The 16,681-nt window shown below is 44.9% G+C and overlaps 1 protein-coding gene across 9 annotated transcripts in view; it reads left to right on the top strand.

The window, feature by feature from the left end:
• HRH1 (histamine receptor H1) overlaps positions 1–16,681 on the top strand; it is a 93,657-nt gene that overhangs the window by 55,068 nt on the left and 21,908 nt on the right. Inside the window, exons 1-2 of one of the 9 annotated variants that reach the window (XM_053600697.1) lie at positions 5,985–6,046; positions 10,443–10,531. The exons of 3 other annotated variants lie outside the window; for them this stretch is intronic. Coding sequence is in view for 1 of the 6 variants with exons in the window: in XM_053600696.1 (XP_053456671.1) it covers positions 10,522–10,531 (10 nt within the window). In the remaining 5 variants the exon portion in view is untranslated. Of the gene's footprint in view, positions 1–3,104; positions 3,186–5,984; positions 6,047–10,442; positions 10,532–15,189; positions 15,266–16,016; positions 16,048–16,681 lie in introns of those variants that run through there. 5 more of the 9 variants (XM_053600698.1, XM_053600701.1, XM_053600696.1 and 2 more) reach the window with 5 other exon arrangements.

The following is a 16,681-nucleotide window of genomic DNA, read 5'->3' as shown; positions in this document are numbered from 1 at the left end:
AAAAATCCCAAATAGGAAATACTTATCAACAGAGAAATTTGGAAATAATTGGTTTGCAATAGTAATTTTTTTTTTTTTTTTTTGTAGAGACAGAGTCTCACTGTACCACCCTGGGTAGAGTGCCCTGGTGTCAGACAGCTCACAGCAACCTCTAACTCTTGGGCTTACGCGATTCTCTTGCCTCAGCCTCCCAAGCAGCTGGGACTACAGGTGCCCGCCACAATGCCGGGCTATTTTTTGTTGCAGTTTGGCCGGGGCTGGGCCTGAACCCGCCACCCTCAGCATATGGGGCCAGGGCCCTACTCACTGAGCCACAGGCGCCGCCCTGCAATAGTAATTTTTTTTTTTTGCAGTTTGGCCGGGGCTGGGTTTGAACCCACCACCCTCAGCATATGGGGCCGGTGCCTTACTCACTGAGCCATAGGCGCCACCTGCAATAGTAATTTTCGATTGCCTAGAGATTCATTTGCTTTGGTAATAAGGCTGTTTTTCTTTGTATATTTGTTTTGATAATAAATTATGATGGAATTAAATGTATCAATAGTTCACAGTGTTTGGCCAGTAGCCCTATGACTTCCAGAATCTCTAATGTCTTAGTTTGAGCTGCTATAACAAAATATTGTAAACTGGGTAATGTAAGCAACAGACATTTATTCTGCACAGTTCTAGAGGTTGGAAGTGTGAGATCAGGGTATTACCATGGTCAAGTTCCAATGAGGAGCCTCTCCTGGCTTGCACATGGCTGCCTTCTTGCTGTGTCCTCACATACCCTGTTTCCCCAAAAATAAGACATCCTCCGAAAATAAGACTTACTTACAGGAAAGATAAGACGTCCCCTGAAAATAAGACCTAGCACATCTTTTGGAGCACACTTTAAAATAAGACACTGTCTTATTTTCGGGGAAACAGGGTAGCAGAGAGAGGAAGTTCTGTTTTCTTTTTTTCCTTTTAAGGGCACTAATATTATTACAGGGGCCCCACCCTTATGACCTCATCTAAACCTAATTACCTTTCAATTCTTTACTTCCTAATGCCATCACACTGAGAGTTAGGATTCCAACATATGAATTTTGGGGAAACATAAACATTCAGTTCACAACAACTACCTTGAGGATAATTCTGAGAACCAGTGGGCAAGATCATTGCTTTGGATGTATCTTGTTTCTCCAGTAACGAGATATTCTTATTCTCTTAGCTAATAAGCCCAGTTGTTTATTGTTTACCATGTGCCACGCTCTGTGTTAAGTAACACTCTTTATGTATTATCTCACTGAGTTATTACAACATCCATACAAGGTAAGACTGGTTACTCTATGTTACAGAGTAGTAAACTAAGGCTCAGCTAGTAAAGGAGGGAGCTCAGATTTGGAGGCTAACTCCCAATTCCTTGCTCATCCTCACCCAGCTACACTCTACCCAGACAGACGTGAACTTCTGGAGTAAGGGCCTTGTCTTGCTTGCCTCTGGAACCTATCTCAATGTCCACACAAGGTAGACAGCATCAAATCCAGTTGTTATGAGACAGAGTGAAAAACTTAGATTTAGAGGACTCTGCCCCCACACTGGCTGTGTTTTTGTCTTTGGTTTTCTTATCTCTTAAAGGGGATAAAATGAGACAGTGTATACACCCAGTACAGAGTAAGCGCTAAATAAAAGCAGCTATTGTTATTCTGCTATATCCATTTAGTCCCCAAAGACCCCTGGATCCAGTGAGTAGAGCACCATAGAGTTAGAGAGGGCCCTAGGGCCCTCAGCATAACATCATTCATTCATTCAGCAAGTCTCGGTTGAGTGCCCATTATGTGCAAAGCAGCAGAACAGTATCAAATAAGACAAGATCACAGCTCCTAAAAATCTTACCTTCTAGAGGCATCAAGACAGGTAATAAAGTAGCTAGCAAATGAATCTGTTCATAACTCAAGTGGTGATGGGTGCTATGAAGAAAAATAAAGCAGGCTAAGAGGTTAGAAATACAATAATAAGAGAGGAGACTTGGGTAGGAGAATGGTGTAGACTGAATGGGTAAGGAAGGTGGCATCTGAACAGAGCTCTGCATGCACCAGAGGAGCTTTTCAATTAGCAATTTAGGTGCCCAAAGCAAGCAACTAACAGGGCCCTCAAACCAACTTTGTAATTTATGAGGACAGGATCTGGAGCCAGGCACCACATCTGATGGCTCCCTGTTGCAATGAATTATAGTAATAATAGATGCTGAGCTCTTTTGTTTCCAACTGCTAAGGGAGTACCTACTGTCAACATGTAAATTTAACAAATTAAGAAATGAAACAGCCAGGCAAGGCTGCTCATGCCTAATAGCCTAGCACTCTGGAAGGCCAAGGTGTGTGGATTGCTTAAAATTGGGAGTTTGATATAAGACTGAGCAAGATCAAGACCCCATCTCTACAAAAAATTAAAAAAGAAAAACCCGGCTGGGTGTCCTAGCCAGCACCTGTAGTCCCAGCAACTTAGGAAGCTGAGGCAAGAGGGTTGCTGGGCCAGCTCAGGAGTCCGAGGTTGCTGTGAACTACAATGACGCCACCACACTCTGCTTAGGGTGGCAGAGTGAGGCACCATCTCAACAACAACAACAACAACAAAAAGAAACAAAGCAGTATTTCATCATCACAAGGCAGCATTTTTGTTGTATTTCATCATCAGAGCCTTAGGCAAGGTCTGGCTCCCTCTCTAGCTATGGCTATATCTAGGGCAGCTCCAAACCCTGGCACCTGGACCTTCCTGGGTATGACCAAGGGAGCAAACCCTGGGCAGAGTCTGGGAGCTCGAGTCAGGATGATAAATGACAAAGGGTGGGATGGACAGTGGCAAAAACTGGCACTACAAGACTGCCCACTGCTCCGGCTCCATCAGCAGCACTCCCACCTCTGCCAGGAACTAAAACGTGTCTCTGAGGGGTCTGGGAAGGGATTTGGGGCCACCACATCCTGTGCACATGGGTCAGGCCATTGTGGGTATTCGGTGATTTGGGGTGGGTTTCTCAGACAGCCGTAGGGGCCATATGCTGATTCTGTGAGGACTTTTTTTGCTCATCTGTAGTGTCATGAAAAGTATGCCCTGACTTTTTCTTTTTTTTTTTCTCTCATCAGTGTGTGCTGGTGTTTGTATATTTGATGTTGGCCAAAGACAACTCTTAGTTTTTCAATGAGACTGACACAGAGAGGGAAAAGGTTGGATGCCTCTGGCTACCTTCAAATCATCTGGGATTCCTTATTTAAAAAATGCAGCTTCTGGGCTTTATCTCAGACTGCCCTGAATCAGATTTCCTGAAATCTGTATCGCAACAGGCTCCTTGGGCGATTCTCTACACTCCAAAGCGTGAGAACAGCTGGGTGGCTTGGGGGAGTGGGGCTGATCAGAAGAAAATTTGCCATTGAGATTGTCCTGGGAATGCCTGGCCACATGCTGGCTGTCCTGTCATCAGATGGCACTTCGTTGTTAAGGTGGCAGGTACTAGCCACATCTCTAGATTTGTATTTTTGCCTCGGAGGGAATTGCAATGAGAATAAAGGTAGGAATTTCAGAAGTTGGTTTCTAGGCTGCTGGGAGACCGTGTGCATGAGAAGGCTCTGCCTCACTTTAGATGAGAAGGAAAAAGAAAAACACTATATATATATACACTATCAAACGCTATATATATATATAATATATACACTATATATACACACTATATATAAAATACACTATCAAACGCTATATATATATAATACACTATAAAACACTATATATATAATCTCTTGTGGAGGCAAATGTGTCACTTTCAAATGGATTCTTTTCCAGCCTGAACACAATTTTCATTTCTGTCTGGTGAGTCACTGCAGATGTTGCCTTTTTCTCGCTGCTTCTTGTTAGCCAAGCACGTCTTTCATGGAGGGGCTGAGACCTACCCAGGGACAAGCCTTGGAAATTTACTTTTCGCAAATCCAGTTAGAGGAGCCACTGAAGCCATCACAGAACTTCAGCCAGTCCCGACATCCAAGGGAACGGACATTTCCCTTCTTAATATAATAACTAGCATCCTTGTTAGCTCTGAACTTGCCCTCTCTTGGGTTGTTTTCAGACTCTGGCTGCCATCCTATCAGTTGTAATAAAAAAAAAAAAAAAGTCTCCAAGTGCCTTTTGACATTCACCCATGAAGTCACTCAGTAGTACGGCAGAGCAATTAAGAACACGGGCTCTGGGAGTCACGCTCCAGGGGCTCCCTAGCTTGCTCAAAGTCAAACCATAGTCCCTGCCATGCCTCAAGGCCCTACGTGACCTAACTGCTGTCACCCAACTTCCTTTCCCCCCTCACACTCAGTTTCGGCCACACTAATATCTTTGCTGCTTATCTAACATGTCAAGGATGTGCCCACCCCAGGGCCTTTGCACAGGCTGTTCCTTCCTCCCGTGGTGCTCTTTTCCACAATTCTCTGTGTGACTCATTCCCTTGCTTCCTATAGATTGCTGCTTACATGTCATCATATTGCCTTGGCCTCCCTTTATAAAACAGGTTACTCACCTCAGCCGTCATTCATTTTTTTTCCTCATAGCATTTATCACTGCCTGACATAGTATTTATTTACTTGTATTTTTCGTTATGATCTCTCTCACCTCACTAGAGTGACAGCTCTGAGGATGGGACTTTTGGCTTGGTTACTGCTATGCTCCCAACATCTTGAGTACATCTAGCACACTGTAGGTCTTTAATAAATAAACAAATAAATATTGACCGAATGAATTCATGAATACCTGGCCCTGTCCTTACTAGCCGTGTGACTTTGGGCTTCTTGGTCTCTCTGAGTCTCAGTTTCTGCATCTATAAAATGGACATGGTTGTAGAGGTTTGTAAGATAAATGAGATAATACATTTGTGTTATTCCGTTTGTGCTACTATAACAAAATACCTGAGACTGGATAATTTATGAAGACTAGAAATTCATTTTCTCACAGTCCAAAGCTGGGAAAGTCCAAGATCAAGGTGCCAGTCGGTCTGATGAGAACTCCTTCCACACAGAAGGAGCAAGGCACATGTCCTCACGCGGCAGAAGAAATGCAAGAGCTGGGCAGCTCCCTGAAGCCTCGTTCATAAGGGTATTAATCCTATTTATGAGCGCGGAGCCCTCATGGCTTAATCATCTTCCAAAGGCCTTTTCTTTCTATACCATCACCTTGGCATTTAAGTTTCAACGTTAATCTTGGAGGGACACACATTTGCACTATACATCTTGTAAGTTGTTTGTGTGGTGATGGCACCCTCAATAAGTGGTGGCTGCCCTTTGGCTCATTCCTTAGACCAGCAACATAATACAATATACTAAGGAAAATGAAAGAGGCTTACAAAGGACTGTCACATTGAGAGATGGCAAAGGTTCTGCCTAAGTGGTTGGAATCAGAGAAGCTTCTTGGCAGGAGTGGCATTGGAACTGGGCCTTGCAGATGGGCAGGATCTCAGTGTAGGGGCTGTGGCATAGTGGTTCGGGAAGATGGAACAGCATGTGCAGGGGCGGGAGAGAGAAGAAGTTCAGGGCTGGGTCACGTGTGCTTCCTGAACTCCAGGGACTTCAAAACACGCGGGAGGAGGGAAGGCAGAATGGGAGATGGACACATTTCTCTCCTTTCTGGAAGAGGAGAGGCTGACTTGTGCTTTCCAACAAGCTATACAACAATGAGACAAAAAGGAAGTCTGATTATAGCCCCCCTTCTTGGGGCAGAGTTTTTGAGGTTACTGAGCATTTTTTTTTTTTTTTTGGCTTGTCACACCCTCCTTGCCGTAGACAGAAGTTAGTAAGTGTTTTGTTTTCTGATATCCAGGTTACCTGCAGATAACCCTGAATAGAATATCACATCCAAAAGAAACCAACGGTAATGGTGAGCTTTCTGGGCACTGTGCCATTCTGCTGTCTTATAGACTGGTAGGAATTCAGAGAACAGGTATAAGAAGAAGCTGAGAAGGGTGGTGTGAGAAAGAAAGGCTGAACCATTAGCCCTGGGAAACAGGAGACCATGCACTTGTCAGCCATTTGCTCAAAGAACACTGAACACTTACCACGTATAAAACAGGGGCCCAGGGGCCAGGGCTTTAGACACTTTGTGTATGTTTAATTTTCTACCTTATTTTTTTTTAAGATTCTGTAACATAAGAGGGTCAGGGGAGGCAGCACAGGCTTCATGTCACATGTCAGTTCTGGTTGACTGGTTGTGGCTACCCAGAGGTTTCTGAGACTAAGTATGGATTGAGCAGATAGGAATCTGATGATGGATCAGTGATGTCTGCCATTGGTTTGAGGCAGAATGGAAGAACAGACATCACATATTTGCCACTGCAGAAATGAGCTCTGGATATGCCTTTAGCATGCTGACCTGAGGGTTTGCAACAGAATAAAAATAGTTTCTTAACTCTACACAGTTAGTGAGTATGGTGTAACCGATAGCTCACTGTGGATAGTTGTGAAAATCTAGGATCATAAAGGTGACAATAATTGAGGCTCCAGGGTGATGATGACCCAGGGATAGGCCCTCTCTAAGAGGTGATGTCCCCAGGCTTTCCCAGGTATCTCATCGACCCCGAATCTGACATTTGTTCAATGCATCTTCTCCAAGTATCTGACATTGTTCTTCTAGAAGCAACACTCTTTCCGCACTCATATTTCACTTCCTTGTGTCGTATGTAATTCATTCGTATCCTATATAAGCAGATTCCTTCCTGCTCAATCATATATAATACAATTGGAATAAACAAGTTTGGAAACAACTAACGACTAAGGGGATTCTTAGTTTCTGTACAATTCAGTGGTTGGAAACAAAAGGTGTAAAAACTAGAACTGAATCATTATGCTTTGCAAGGAGCAGGAGGCTTCAGCCAATCCAGTGGCTCAGAGAAGTGGGAGTCAGCTGAGAGAGCTTCTCACCCTAATGTACAGTTGCCTTTTGATCAGAACTGTGGACGCACCATGCATACTGTCTTTTGTAGACACCTTCTTTTTAAAACTTAAGCAATATTAAAGACATCTTCTCATGTCATCAAATACTCCTTGATAACCATATTCTAAATGGCTACATGGGATTCCCTGAATCTACCAACGAATGCATCACCTACTGCCTGGCTTCTGTGTAGTTCTCTGTTTCAGGCTATTCTAAGGACCTCTGCCTTTCAGATCTCAATATAACTGGTTACGTAGTTGAATACCCTCTGATGGTGGTGGGGGATGGAGATGAACATTAACAGGGAATGAAGGAAGGTGGAAATACTACTTGGAAAACAGTATGGCGGCTCCTCAAAAAAATTAAACATGAATGTATCATATGATCCAGTCATTTTACTTCTGTGTAAATATCTGAGAGCACTGAAAGATCTAGAAGAGATATTTGTACACCCATGTTCACAACATTACTCACAATACCCAAAGGGTAGAAGCAACCCAAGTATCTATCAATGGATGAACAGATAAGCAAAATGTAGCATATTCGTACAATAAAATATCACTCAGCTTTACACAGAAGGATAGCCAAGGGTGTACAGTAGTATGTGCCATAGTCATTAAAAAGTTTAAAAAGGAAGGAAACCGTATAAGATGCTGCAACCTGGATGATACTTGAGGACCTTAGGCTAAGAGAAATCGGCAGCTCACAAAAGGGCAAATAGTATGTCCTTCTGTTTACATGAGGTCCCTAGAGCAGTAAGATTTATGGAGACAAAAAGTAGTGGTGAGTGCCAATGGTTGGGAAATGGGAAAATGGAGAGTTGTGAAACAGATCTTGTTAGGATGTGAGCTAGTGAATGCAGGTTTTGAAGATTTCTCTAGACAAAGATTAGGCTAGAAAGAAGAAAAAGTTTATTTTACTTTTCCACATGCAAAAGGGTCAACGCACAAATGAAAGAGAGAGAGACAGTGGTGGCAGGGAGAACGAGGCATTCGGGCTTTTTATTTAGGGATTATAATGGAGGTGAAGAAGATTTGTGGCTGTAGCCAAAGTAACAGGGTGCTGCGAACAGCTGCATCAACTCTGCTCCTTCCCTGTTCTTAGCGGCAGGCCAATAACAGAAACAGCCTCATCACTGGTGATTGTGTGACCTTGTCATTGATTCTGCCTTAGAGACGTGGTTTTTGAACAGGGACTGAGGCTTGAAGATTCCAGACCACCCCCCTACCCCCACCATCACCACCACTGTCCATTCAGGAACTCTCCAAGTCTGTAAAAAGCAAGGTCAAAAAGGTTGTTTATAGTCAATAGGTCTAGAGAGGTCTAAAGTTCCTTTCATTAGCTCTTTTCAGATGTTGTAAAAACAGAGCCCCTGACGGGTGCCTGTCAGGGAGTGAAAGAGAGGGAGAGAGAGAGCTAATATGAGTGATCTTAGCCCTTACTTAGAAACCATGAGTTAGATAATATTCTGTTATTGCTATTTCTCTGTTATTTTAGCAAGTCCATTCTTTCAGATATGGAGATTCAGTTTTTACAAGATAAAGAGAGTTCCGGAGATTGGTTGCACAGCAATATGAATATACGTAACACTTACTGAACCATATACTTAAAATGGTTAGGATGGCGCATTCTATGTTGTATGTATTTTACCATAGTTAGAAAAATGTTTGTTTGTTTGTTTGTTTTAATTTGTAAAGAACAGAGGAATCGACTTAGACATTAAGCATTGATAGCTGCTCAGATCATCCAAAAATAAGATGAACAGACATTATGTGCCTCCCGGAGAAGCCAAACCCCACCTGCAGTCTTACCACCGGGGATGAAGCTGCATCAGAGCCAGTCTCTGGCTCTGGCTGGCAATTTGCGGGGTGCAGAGAGGGCAAAGCAGAGCTGAAACTCAAGTGTGTGGTTAGCAACATTAGGCCATGGAAGATGCTGGAGTCAAATTTCTAGATTCTTACAACAAAAAGTATAAGGAAATAAAAATGTTGGATGAGGAAGCCATCAATCTTTAAAGAGTTAAAAGACATATCAGAGTTTTCAAGCGGGCAAGAATGCATTGTCTGGAGATACACATTTGGGTAATAAAATAATTTTAAAAGACCCAGGGTTGATTTCTTGAAAGTCAGGATAGTGGTTTAGTGTGGGGGCCACGGGCAGGACAGGACACCTGGAAGGGCCTGGGGAGGGTGTGTGGCTTAATTCTCTTTCCAGGTGTTTGCCTTATAACAATCCATTAATTCATATGCTAGGTCTGTGTGGTTTTCTGTATTTGTATTTTATTTTTACAAAAAACAAAAATAAAAAAAACCTTTGGGAAAAGAAAGGGAAGAGGCATTGGATACAAACAAATAGAGAGGTCACATAGACCTGGTCAAAACGTAGATTCTGGGCACTGTGGGTCACGCCTGTAATCCTGACTCTCTGGGAGGGTGAGGCAGGTGGATCACCTGAGCTCAGGAGTTCAAGATCAGCCTGAGCAAGAGGGAGACCGTGCCTCTACTAAAAACAGAAAAACTAGCCAGGCATAGTGGTGGGTACCTGTAGTCCCAGCTACTTGAGAGGCCGAGGCAGGAGGATTGTGCAAGCCCAAGAGGTTGAGGTTGCTGTGAGCTGTGATGACACCAGGGTGCTCTACCAAGGGTGACATAGTGAAACTGTCTCAAAAATAACAAAATTTAAGAACTAAATCTAGATTCTGCCTTTTGTTAGCTCCATGACCCTCCGCAAATTACTTAACCTCTCTATACTTCAGTTTCATCTGGAAAAGTAATTACAATAATAGTTACCCCTAGCATTGTGGGACAACGCACGTAAGTCCCCAAGCACCATGCCTGGCCCACGGTAAGCGCTACCATGTTAGCTCTTTGATCCTAGAAAAGGGGACTCGGAGCCAAGAAAGCCTGAGTGCCATTTTCAGCTCCACCCCTAACTCGCTGTGTGGTCTTGGTAAAGTTGCTTCTCTGTGAAGTCAGAGACCTGGTGATTTTGTGCAGAATCCCTGTCCCTTGTAAGAGTGACGATGCTGAGGTTGAGCAGCCCGCTTGCTAGGGGTGGAGGGATGCGTCTGCTGGTACTGGTGTTTCCTCCAGCTAAGGCAGAGCCTGCTCTCTCTCCAGGAGGCGGCCGGCAAGAGAAGGTGTGGGATCGCAGGCCTTCCCATGCATGCTGGCAGGTGAAAATGTGCCCCAGACACACAGCTGAGACAGTAAATTGGTTTCTGTCATCCTGTGCAGGGAAACTCATGCTGTTTTTACCCTTGTTGCTGGGCCACCTCTTGTATGCCTCGTTTTCCCTCCTAATCAAAAGAACACACAAGTGGAGGTTAATTCGAGCAACCTCTGGGAAGAGTTGCCTATCTTTCAAAGATGCACTCCCCGCACCCTGGCACATTTCTCTATATGCTCATGCTATACATATTATTTTGCTGTATTTCATGTTTGAAACCTTGCTCTGTGCTGATTTTTTTTTAAGTTTCACTTTTTCATCATAGTCGGGTTTCATTCAGAATCCTGCTTCCCTAGGAGCATAGGAGAGACCAATCCCTGATTCCTCAACTGGGAGGAGGAGAAATCCAATTGGAGGAAGCATCTGGAGTCACTCATGTGGGAACGTGAGTTTAAGAAAACTTGATTTCATGTGTAACAATGCAGTCAGTGCCCCGGCGTCCACTGTAAGATGCTCCCTTTCAGTCTACCCAGAATTCTTAGGAAGATTCCTTCTTAAGATCCCCTTAAATGACAAACCCTTTAATGTTAGATCCCATCAAAATGTTTTAAGGAGTAGTTTCTCATGTATGTATTTATTTTTAATTGTGATAAAATATCTGTAACATAACTTGCCATTTGAACTATTTTATGTGCACAGTTCAGTGGCGTTAAATATATTCACAACCACGCAACTGTCACCACCATCCATCTCCAGAGCTTTTTCATCTTGCAAAACCCAAACTCCTTACACACTAAATGCTAACTTCCCATTCCTCCTCCCCTTAGCCCCTGGCAGCCACCATTTACTTCTCTGTAAATTTGATGGCTCTGAGGACCCAGCTAAGTGGAATCATGAAGCACTTGTCTTTCTCTGACTGGGTTATTTCACATCGCACAATGTCCTCAAGGTTCACCCATGTTGTGTAGCATGTGTCAAAATTTTATTCTTTAAGGCTGAATAATATTCTTCTGAGTGTTCATATGTGTGTGTGTATGTAACCACACTCCGTTTATTCATTCACTGGGTGAAAGGCACTTGGCTTGCTTCCATCTTCTGGTTATCATGAATAATACCACTGAAAACATGGGTGTACACATTTCTCTTTACAATTGCCCAGTAATCCTCTATTCCAATTATTGGGTATTTGCTCTGATTGTACTGGGGAGAATCTCCGCTAGGAACTAATAGTTGGTTAACAGCTCTCTTGAACATGTACACACTGGACTCAGGGACTGTGAAAACAGCAAGACAGGGGACAGCGTAGGGGCAGCCAGGGCTGGGCTAGGACAGCTGTGTATTCACAGAACATGCTGTATATTCACAGCTGTAACTTCCCTGCATTGGAGAGGTCATCTTGGAGACAATTTATGAAAACTATGATTATTGGCTGGGCACGATAGCTCACACCTGCAATCCTAGCACTCTGGAAGGCCAACGTGGGAGGATCCCTTGAGCTCAGGAGTTTGGGACCAGCCTGAGCAAGAGCAAAACCCATCTCTACTAAAAATAGAAAAATTGGCCAGGTGTTGTGGTGGGTGCCTATAGTCCCAGCTACCTGGGAGACTGAGGCAGGAGGATCACTTGAACCTAAGAGTCAGGTTGCTGTGAGCTAGGCTGATACCACAGCACTGTAGCCTGGGCAGCAATGAGACTCTGTCTTGAAAAGAAAGAGAAGGGAAGGGAAGGGACGGGACGGGAAGGGGAGACTACTTTTTTTTCCATTTCCTAGACTCCGTGATTGTTTGCCTGAGAAGCTAAATCGTTCCTGTGTGATTATGTTATATATCTCAAGTGCTGTGTAGAATTTTAACTAAAATACTAAAACGCAGCACTGTTTGCCTATCACCCATCCATTTGTTCAGCCTCGCCCCATGAGTTCATAGCACTATTTAAACTGCTTAAAACCAGCAGAGATTTTAGTGAGTTCCGGAAAACAAGGGGGAGGGGGAAAATTAATGGAGAGAAGTTAGATTGGAGCAGATGCCCATTTAGAAAAGAGGGCGGCGCCTATGGCTCAGTCGGTAAGGCGCCGGCCCCATATACCGAGGGTGGCGGGTTCAAACCCGGTCCCCGCCGAACTGCAACCAAAAAATAGCCGGGCGTTGTGGCGGGCGACTGTAGTCCCAGCTACTCGGGAGGCTGAGGCGAGAGAATCGCTTGAGCCCAGGAGTTGGAGGTTGCTGTGAGCTGTGTGAGGCCACGGCACTCTACCGAGGGCCATAAAGTGAGACTCTGTCTCTACAAAAAAAAAAAAGAAAGAAAGAAAAGAGGTGGCAGTGTGACAGGATCTGAGCTGCTGACTGCTGACATGCTGTGTGGCCGGGGCCCACTTACACGGAAGTTAAGGCTGCACAAGTGGTTGCCTGTACCCAGTATGGTTTGTAGGCGCAGAGGAACATCCACCTTCCATCTTAACACAACCCTACTCCCTCCTTCTATTAGACGTGCCTCACATCCCGCCATTCAAGCACCTTAGACACTCAAGAATAGTTGTCCAAATGTACCAGAAGGGATTTCCCTTTTCAGAGCCACTCTTTAAAAAATGCAAATGTTGGACGGCGCCTGTGGCTCAGCGAGTAGGGCGCTGGCCCCATACACTGAGGATGGCGGGTTCAAACCCAGCCCTGGCCAAACTGCAACAACAAAAAAAATAGCCAGGCGTTGTGGCGGGTGCCTGTAGTCCCAGCTGCTCAGGAGGCTGAGGCAAGAGAATCATGTAAGCCCAAGAGCTGGAGGTTGCTGTGAGCCGTGTGACACCACAGCACTATACCCGAGGGCAGTAAAGTGAGACTCTGTCTCTACAAAAAAAAAAAAATGCAAATGTTCCTTACAGAGCTTTCTGCATTTTTGAGGACTTTTAGAGTTCTTCTAGCTGGGTAGTTATCAAATTGCCCTGACGGCCTGAAGGGAGTCTGAGGCTTTAAAGAGGAAGGGAAGAGGTGAGCAGATGCCATTGTGGGTGCCCCACTCTGCCACTCCAACCACGCAAGCTGCTTTTATCTGTTTATGTAAACATTTGCATGAACCAGTGGCCCCACTGCCAAGAAAAGGGGAGACAGAGGCAGCCCAGAGAAGTCAAGAGAAGGGTTCAAAGTCACACAGCAGATTCATTCAATGTATTTGGAGTGGGCCTGTCGCACAGTAACAAAGATGGCGCGCAAATACCTGCCAGGAAGAGTGGGCTTTTCTCTCTAGGTTGGCTCCTCTGTAGCCTTGGTGGGGCACAAGGGACACTTGTGGTTAGGGACAGCCTTCTCCTACCCACAATATGTTCCAGCCACATCATTCTGACACCCCAGATACAGTCGATGCCGTCTGTCTGGTGCCTGGAAGTGTATCATCCCTCCACCACCTTGTGTCACTCTTGCTGAAGCCCTGCGTACCTACTGTGTGCCGAGCGCTGCTAACACATGAGGCTACAAAGCTAAAACAATGTGGTTCCTGCTCCCAAGGATCTTCCTGCCAAATGGGAGAGAAAAGCTCTGCGTAAATGGTCATGGTACAGAGTCAGGGCTGCACTCTGTAAGGAGGCACCAATATTATCAACCTTGGGAGCTTGGGTTGGGAGAGTAGAGGCGCCTTTAGCCAGAGGAGGTGGCATTGGAACTGGGCCTCTCTGTCCTTTCCATATTTTAGGTTCTGAATTTGGATGCTGAAGTCAGACAACCCTTGCTTCAAAGCCCAGTGGGCCACATAACCGTGTGACTTGCCCAGAGGAGATAGGCTTCGAGAGCCTTGTCTAAAAAGTGTGGCTAGGGTGGGGCCACATCTGTGGTGCATCTTAGAATGGGTACAGGCGATTGCACTAATGTACACAGCTATGATTTAACAATAAAATAAATAAATAAATAAAATTAAAAAAAAAAGAAAAGAAAAGTGTGGCTAAAAAGAATAGTTCCTATTTCAGAGAGTTACTGTTGGGACTAAATGAAAAAATGTAGGCCCAACTCTCAGCTTCAATATTTATGCCTCTGGACTTTAGAGATGGGGTGACGAAGAGACACAAAAAGGCTGTGACCAGTTCAGAGAGGGGGACGCAGGCAGCACGGGGTAGGGTGCACTGCTAGGAAATGTCAACCAAGGAGCAGAGCTAGGTGACACAGGGGCCCCATGAGGCCGAACAGAGGACTTGGACCCCTAGAACCCACGTATTAGTGCTAATAATTTTCTTATAGATTCCTTAGGATTTTCTATGTCATCTACAAATAGATAGTATTACTTCTTCCTTTCAAATCTGGATGGCGGCTTGGCACCCGTAGCACAGTGGTTATGGCACCAGCCACATACACCGAAGTTGGTGGGTTCCAACCCGGCCTGGGCCAGCTAACCAACAATGACAACTGCAACAAAAAATAGCCGGACGTTGTGGCAGGCACCTGTAGTCCCAGCTACTTGGGAGGCTGAGGCAAGAGAATTGCTTGCCCAGGAGTCTGAGGTTGCTGTGAGCTGTGATGCCACAGCACTCTACCGAGGGCCACATAGTGAGACTCTGTCTCAAAACAAACAAACCAACCAATCTTCGCTTCCTTTGTTTACTTCTTTGCTTGGATGATTTGCCTCCTTTTATTTTTGACTATGTGAGAACCAGCCCTGACCAGACTCAGAGGGAGAGACAGACAGCTCCAGAAGGCTAGCCAGACAAGGGAGGACCTGCGGGTGTAGCCAGGAGAGGGCCAGGGCAGGTTTGTGACATGGCACACACTCCCCAGTATCCCCAGAGGATGATCGGGGACGAGAGGACAGGGGAAGGTTTCTCTGGAGCATTTAGTAACTGCCCATTGAGCACCTCCCCAGGTCTTGGCTCTGAGTACACAGAAATGACTCAGACCCAAATTTGACACCATCATCTAGTGAGAAAGCCTGACTAGTAATTAAGGAATTACAACCCAGCTTGATAAGGCAATGATTGAGATATGTACAAAGTTCAGAAAAGCCCTGGAGAAGGAAGCAAATTAGCACTGTTTAATGGCACTGAGGAATGCCTTCAAGGAAGTGACATCACAACTGGGTAGTAAAGAATTAATTGAATGTCTCGTCCGGTTGAGAGGCAGGGAACGGGTATCAGCAGCAGACAGAGCAGCATTTGCAGAGGTATGGGGGTGTGAACGGAGAGTGGAGTGTCAGACAAGCCTGCGCAGTGAGTTGGGACCCAATGGGAAAAGCTCTTGTGTGAAAGGGTCAAAGGTACTAACACAAACCTGGGACTGCCCGGCCGTCCCCGTCGGCTTCCAGAGTAGATTCTGTCGGATGGCTGGTCTTTTGGACTTGTGTCGGGCTGATTGGCATAATGAATAAAGAGGGGAAGACACAAGAAAGCCTAGTTTGTTTATATTAGACGTGGCCTGGTGCCCTTTGACAAATCAGAAAGATTAAAGAGGGTGAAAGAAGGAAAGAGGGAACAGAGGAGAAACCAAGGCAAGCTAAAGTTTTGGGGAGAGGAGAGGGAGAGCTGCTGGTGAGCAGTGGATACAATGGTGCCCCTCTGAAGTGACAGATGGGCAAAGAAGTTCTGTAGGATGTTTTTGCCTCTTTGAGAGTTTTCCGTAAAGGTCAGAGTTATTCTTCCATAACTTTTCTTTTTCTGGATGTTGGACTTGAATTTCTTTTGAATGCACTACCATAAGTAGATTGGACCTATGTCAGCCCAGCTTTATTTGGGTAACCTTGTATTTCACATAGGGGGATTTCCATATATCCCCACAACAGTGAGAAGCCATGAAAGACATTGGATTGGGGGTTTTCAAAAGATCATCTAGCTTCTTGGTGGAAGAGGCTGAAACGTGGAGCAGGAAAACCAGTTAGGAAGCTGTGAACAACAGTTGAGAGGAGATATTATCAAAGTGTGGTCCAGAGCAATGGTCACACAAAAAATTGGTCATTATCTTGCTCTTTCAGAAATCAGGACTGCAGAGTTTTGAAGTAAGTCTGGGATAGTTGCACCAAGAAAGAAATTCCCTTCACCTGTGGGGTGATTAAGATCTTTACCTGTGGGGTGATTAAGATCTCAATCCTATCCTGGGGCCTTCAGTTTTCTTAGTGTAAATACACACCCAGAAAGTAGCTTGTTTGAGCAGCACGGGGACTTTGGTCTGACACCCGAGAGACTCCCCTTTCACTTCTGCAGTGTGTGGAGAGAGCTAGACAAGACCACTTTCTGGGTTCTTGACTTGCTCACATCCCTGGGATCTTCTTTTCTCTGTGAGTGAATAGAGTCTGTCCTTAGATAGCATTTGCCAGATGAAGCAGCCAGAAGGAAGATTTGCTGTCAGTCACTAGAGAAATGATTGCGTTTGGAACTGGCCAATTAACCAGCAGGACAGAAAGTTCCTGGATGAACTAGGACAAGGCTCCACCTTTCCCTAAGGCATATTGGAAATGAGGGGGAGGAGTGGGAGTCTTATTCACATTTCCATCTCCAGCAGCTCAGCCTAGCATACCACCTGGTACCACATTATTGCTTAATTAATAGTTCCTGAATATATTAATGAATTAGCATAACATGAAACCCTGAAATGGTCATGTTAGGTCAGAACTGTGGTGTGAAAAGCGAGAT

The sequence above is a fragment of the Nycticebus coucang genome, chromosome 8 (assembly GCF_027406575.1).
Source record: "Nycticebus coucang isolate mNycCou1 chromosome 8, mNycCou1.pri, whole genome shotgun sequence".
Taxonomy (NCBI): domain Eukaryota; kingdom Metazoa; phylum Chordata; class Mammalia; order Primates; family Lorisidae; genus Nycticebus; species Nycticebus coucang.
Note: the sequence above shows the minus strand (reverse complement) of the source record. Positions and strands in the feature narration are given on the sequence as shown.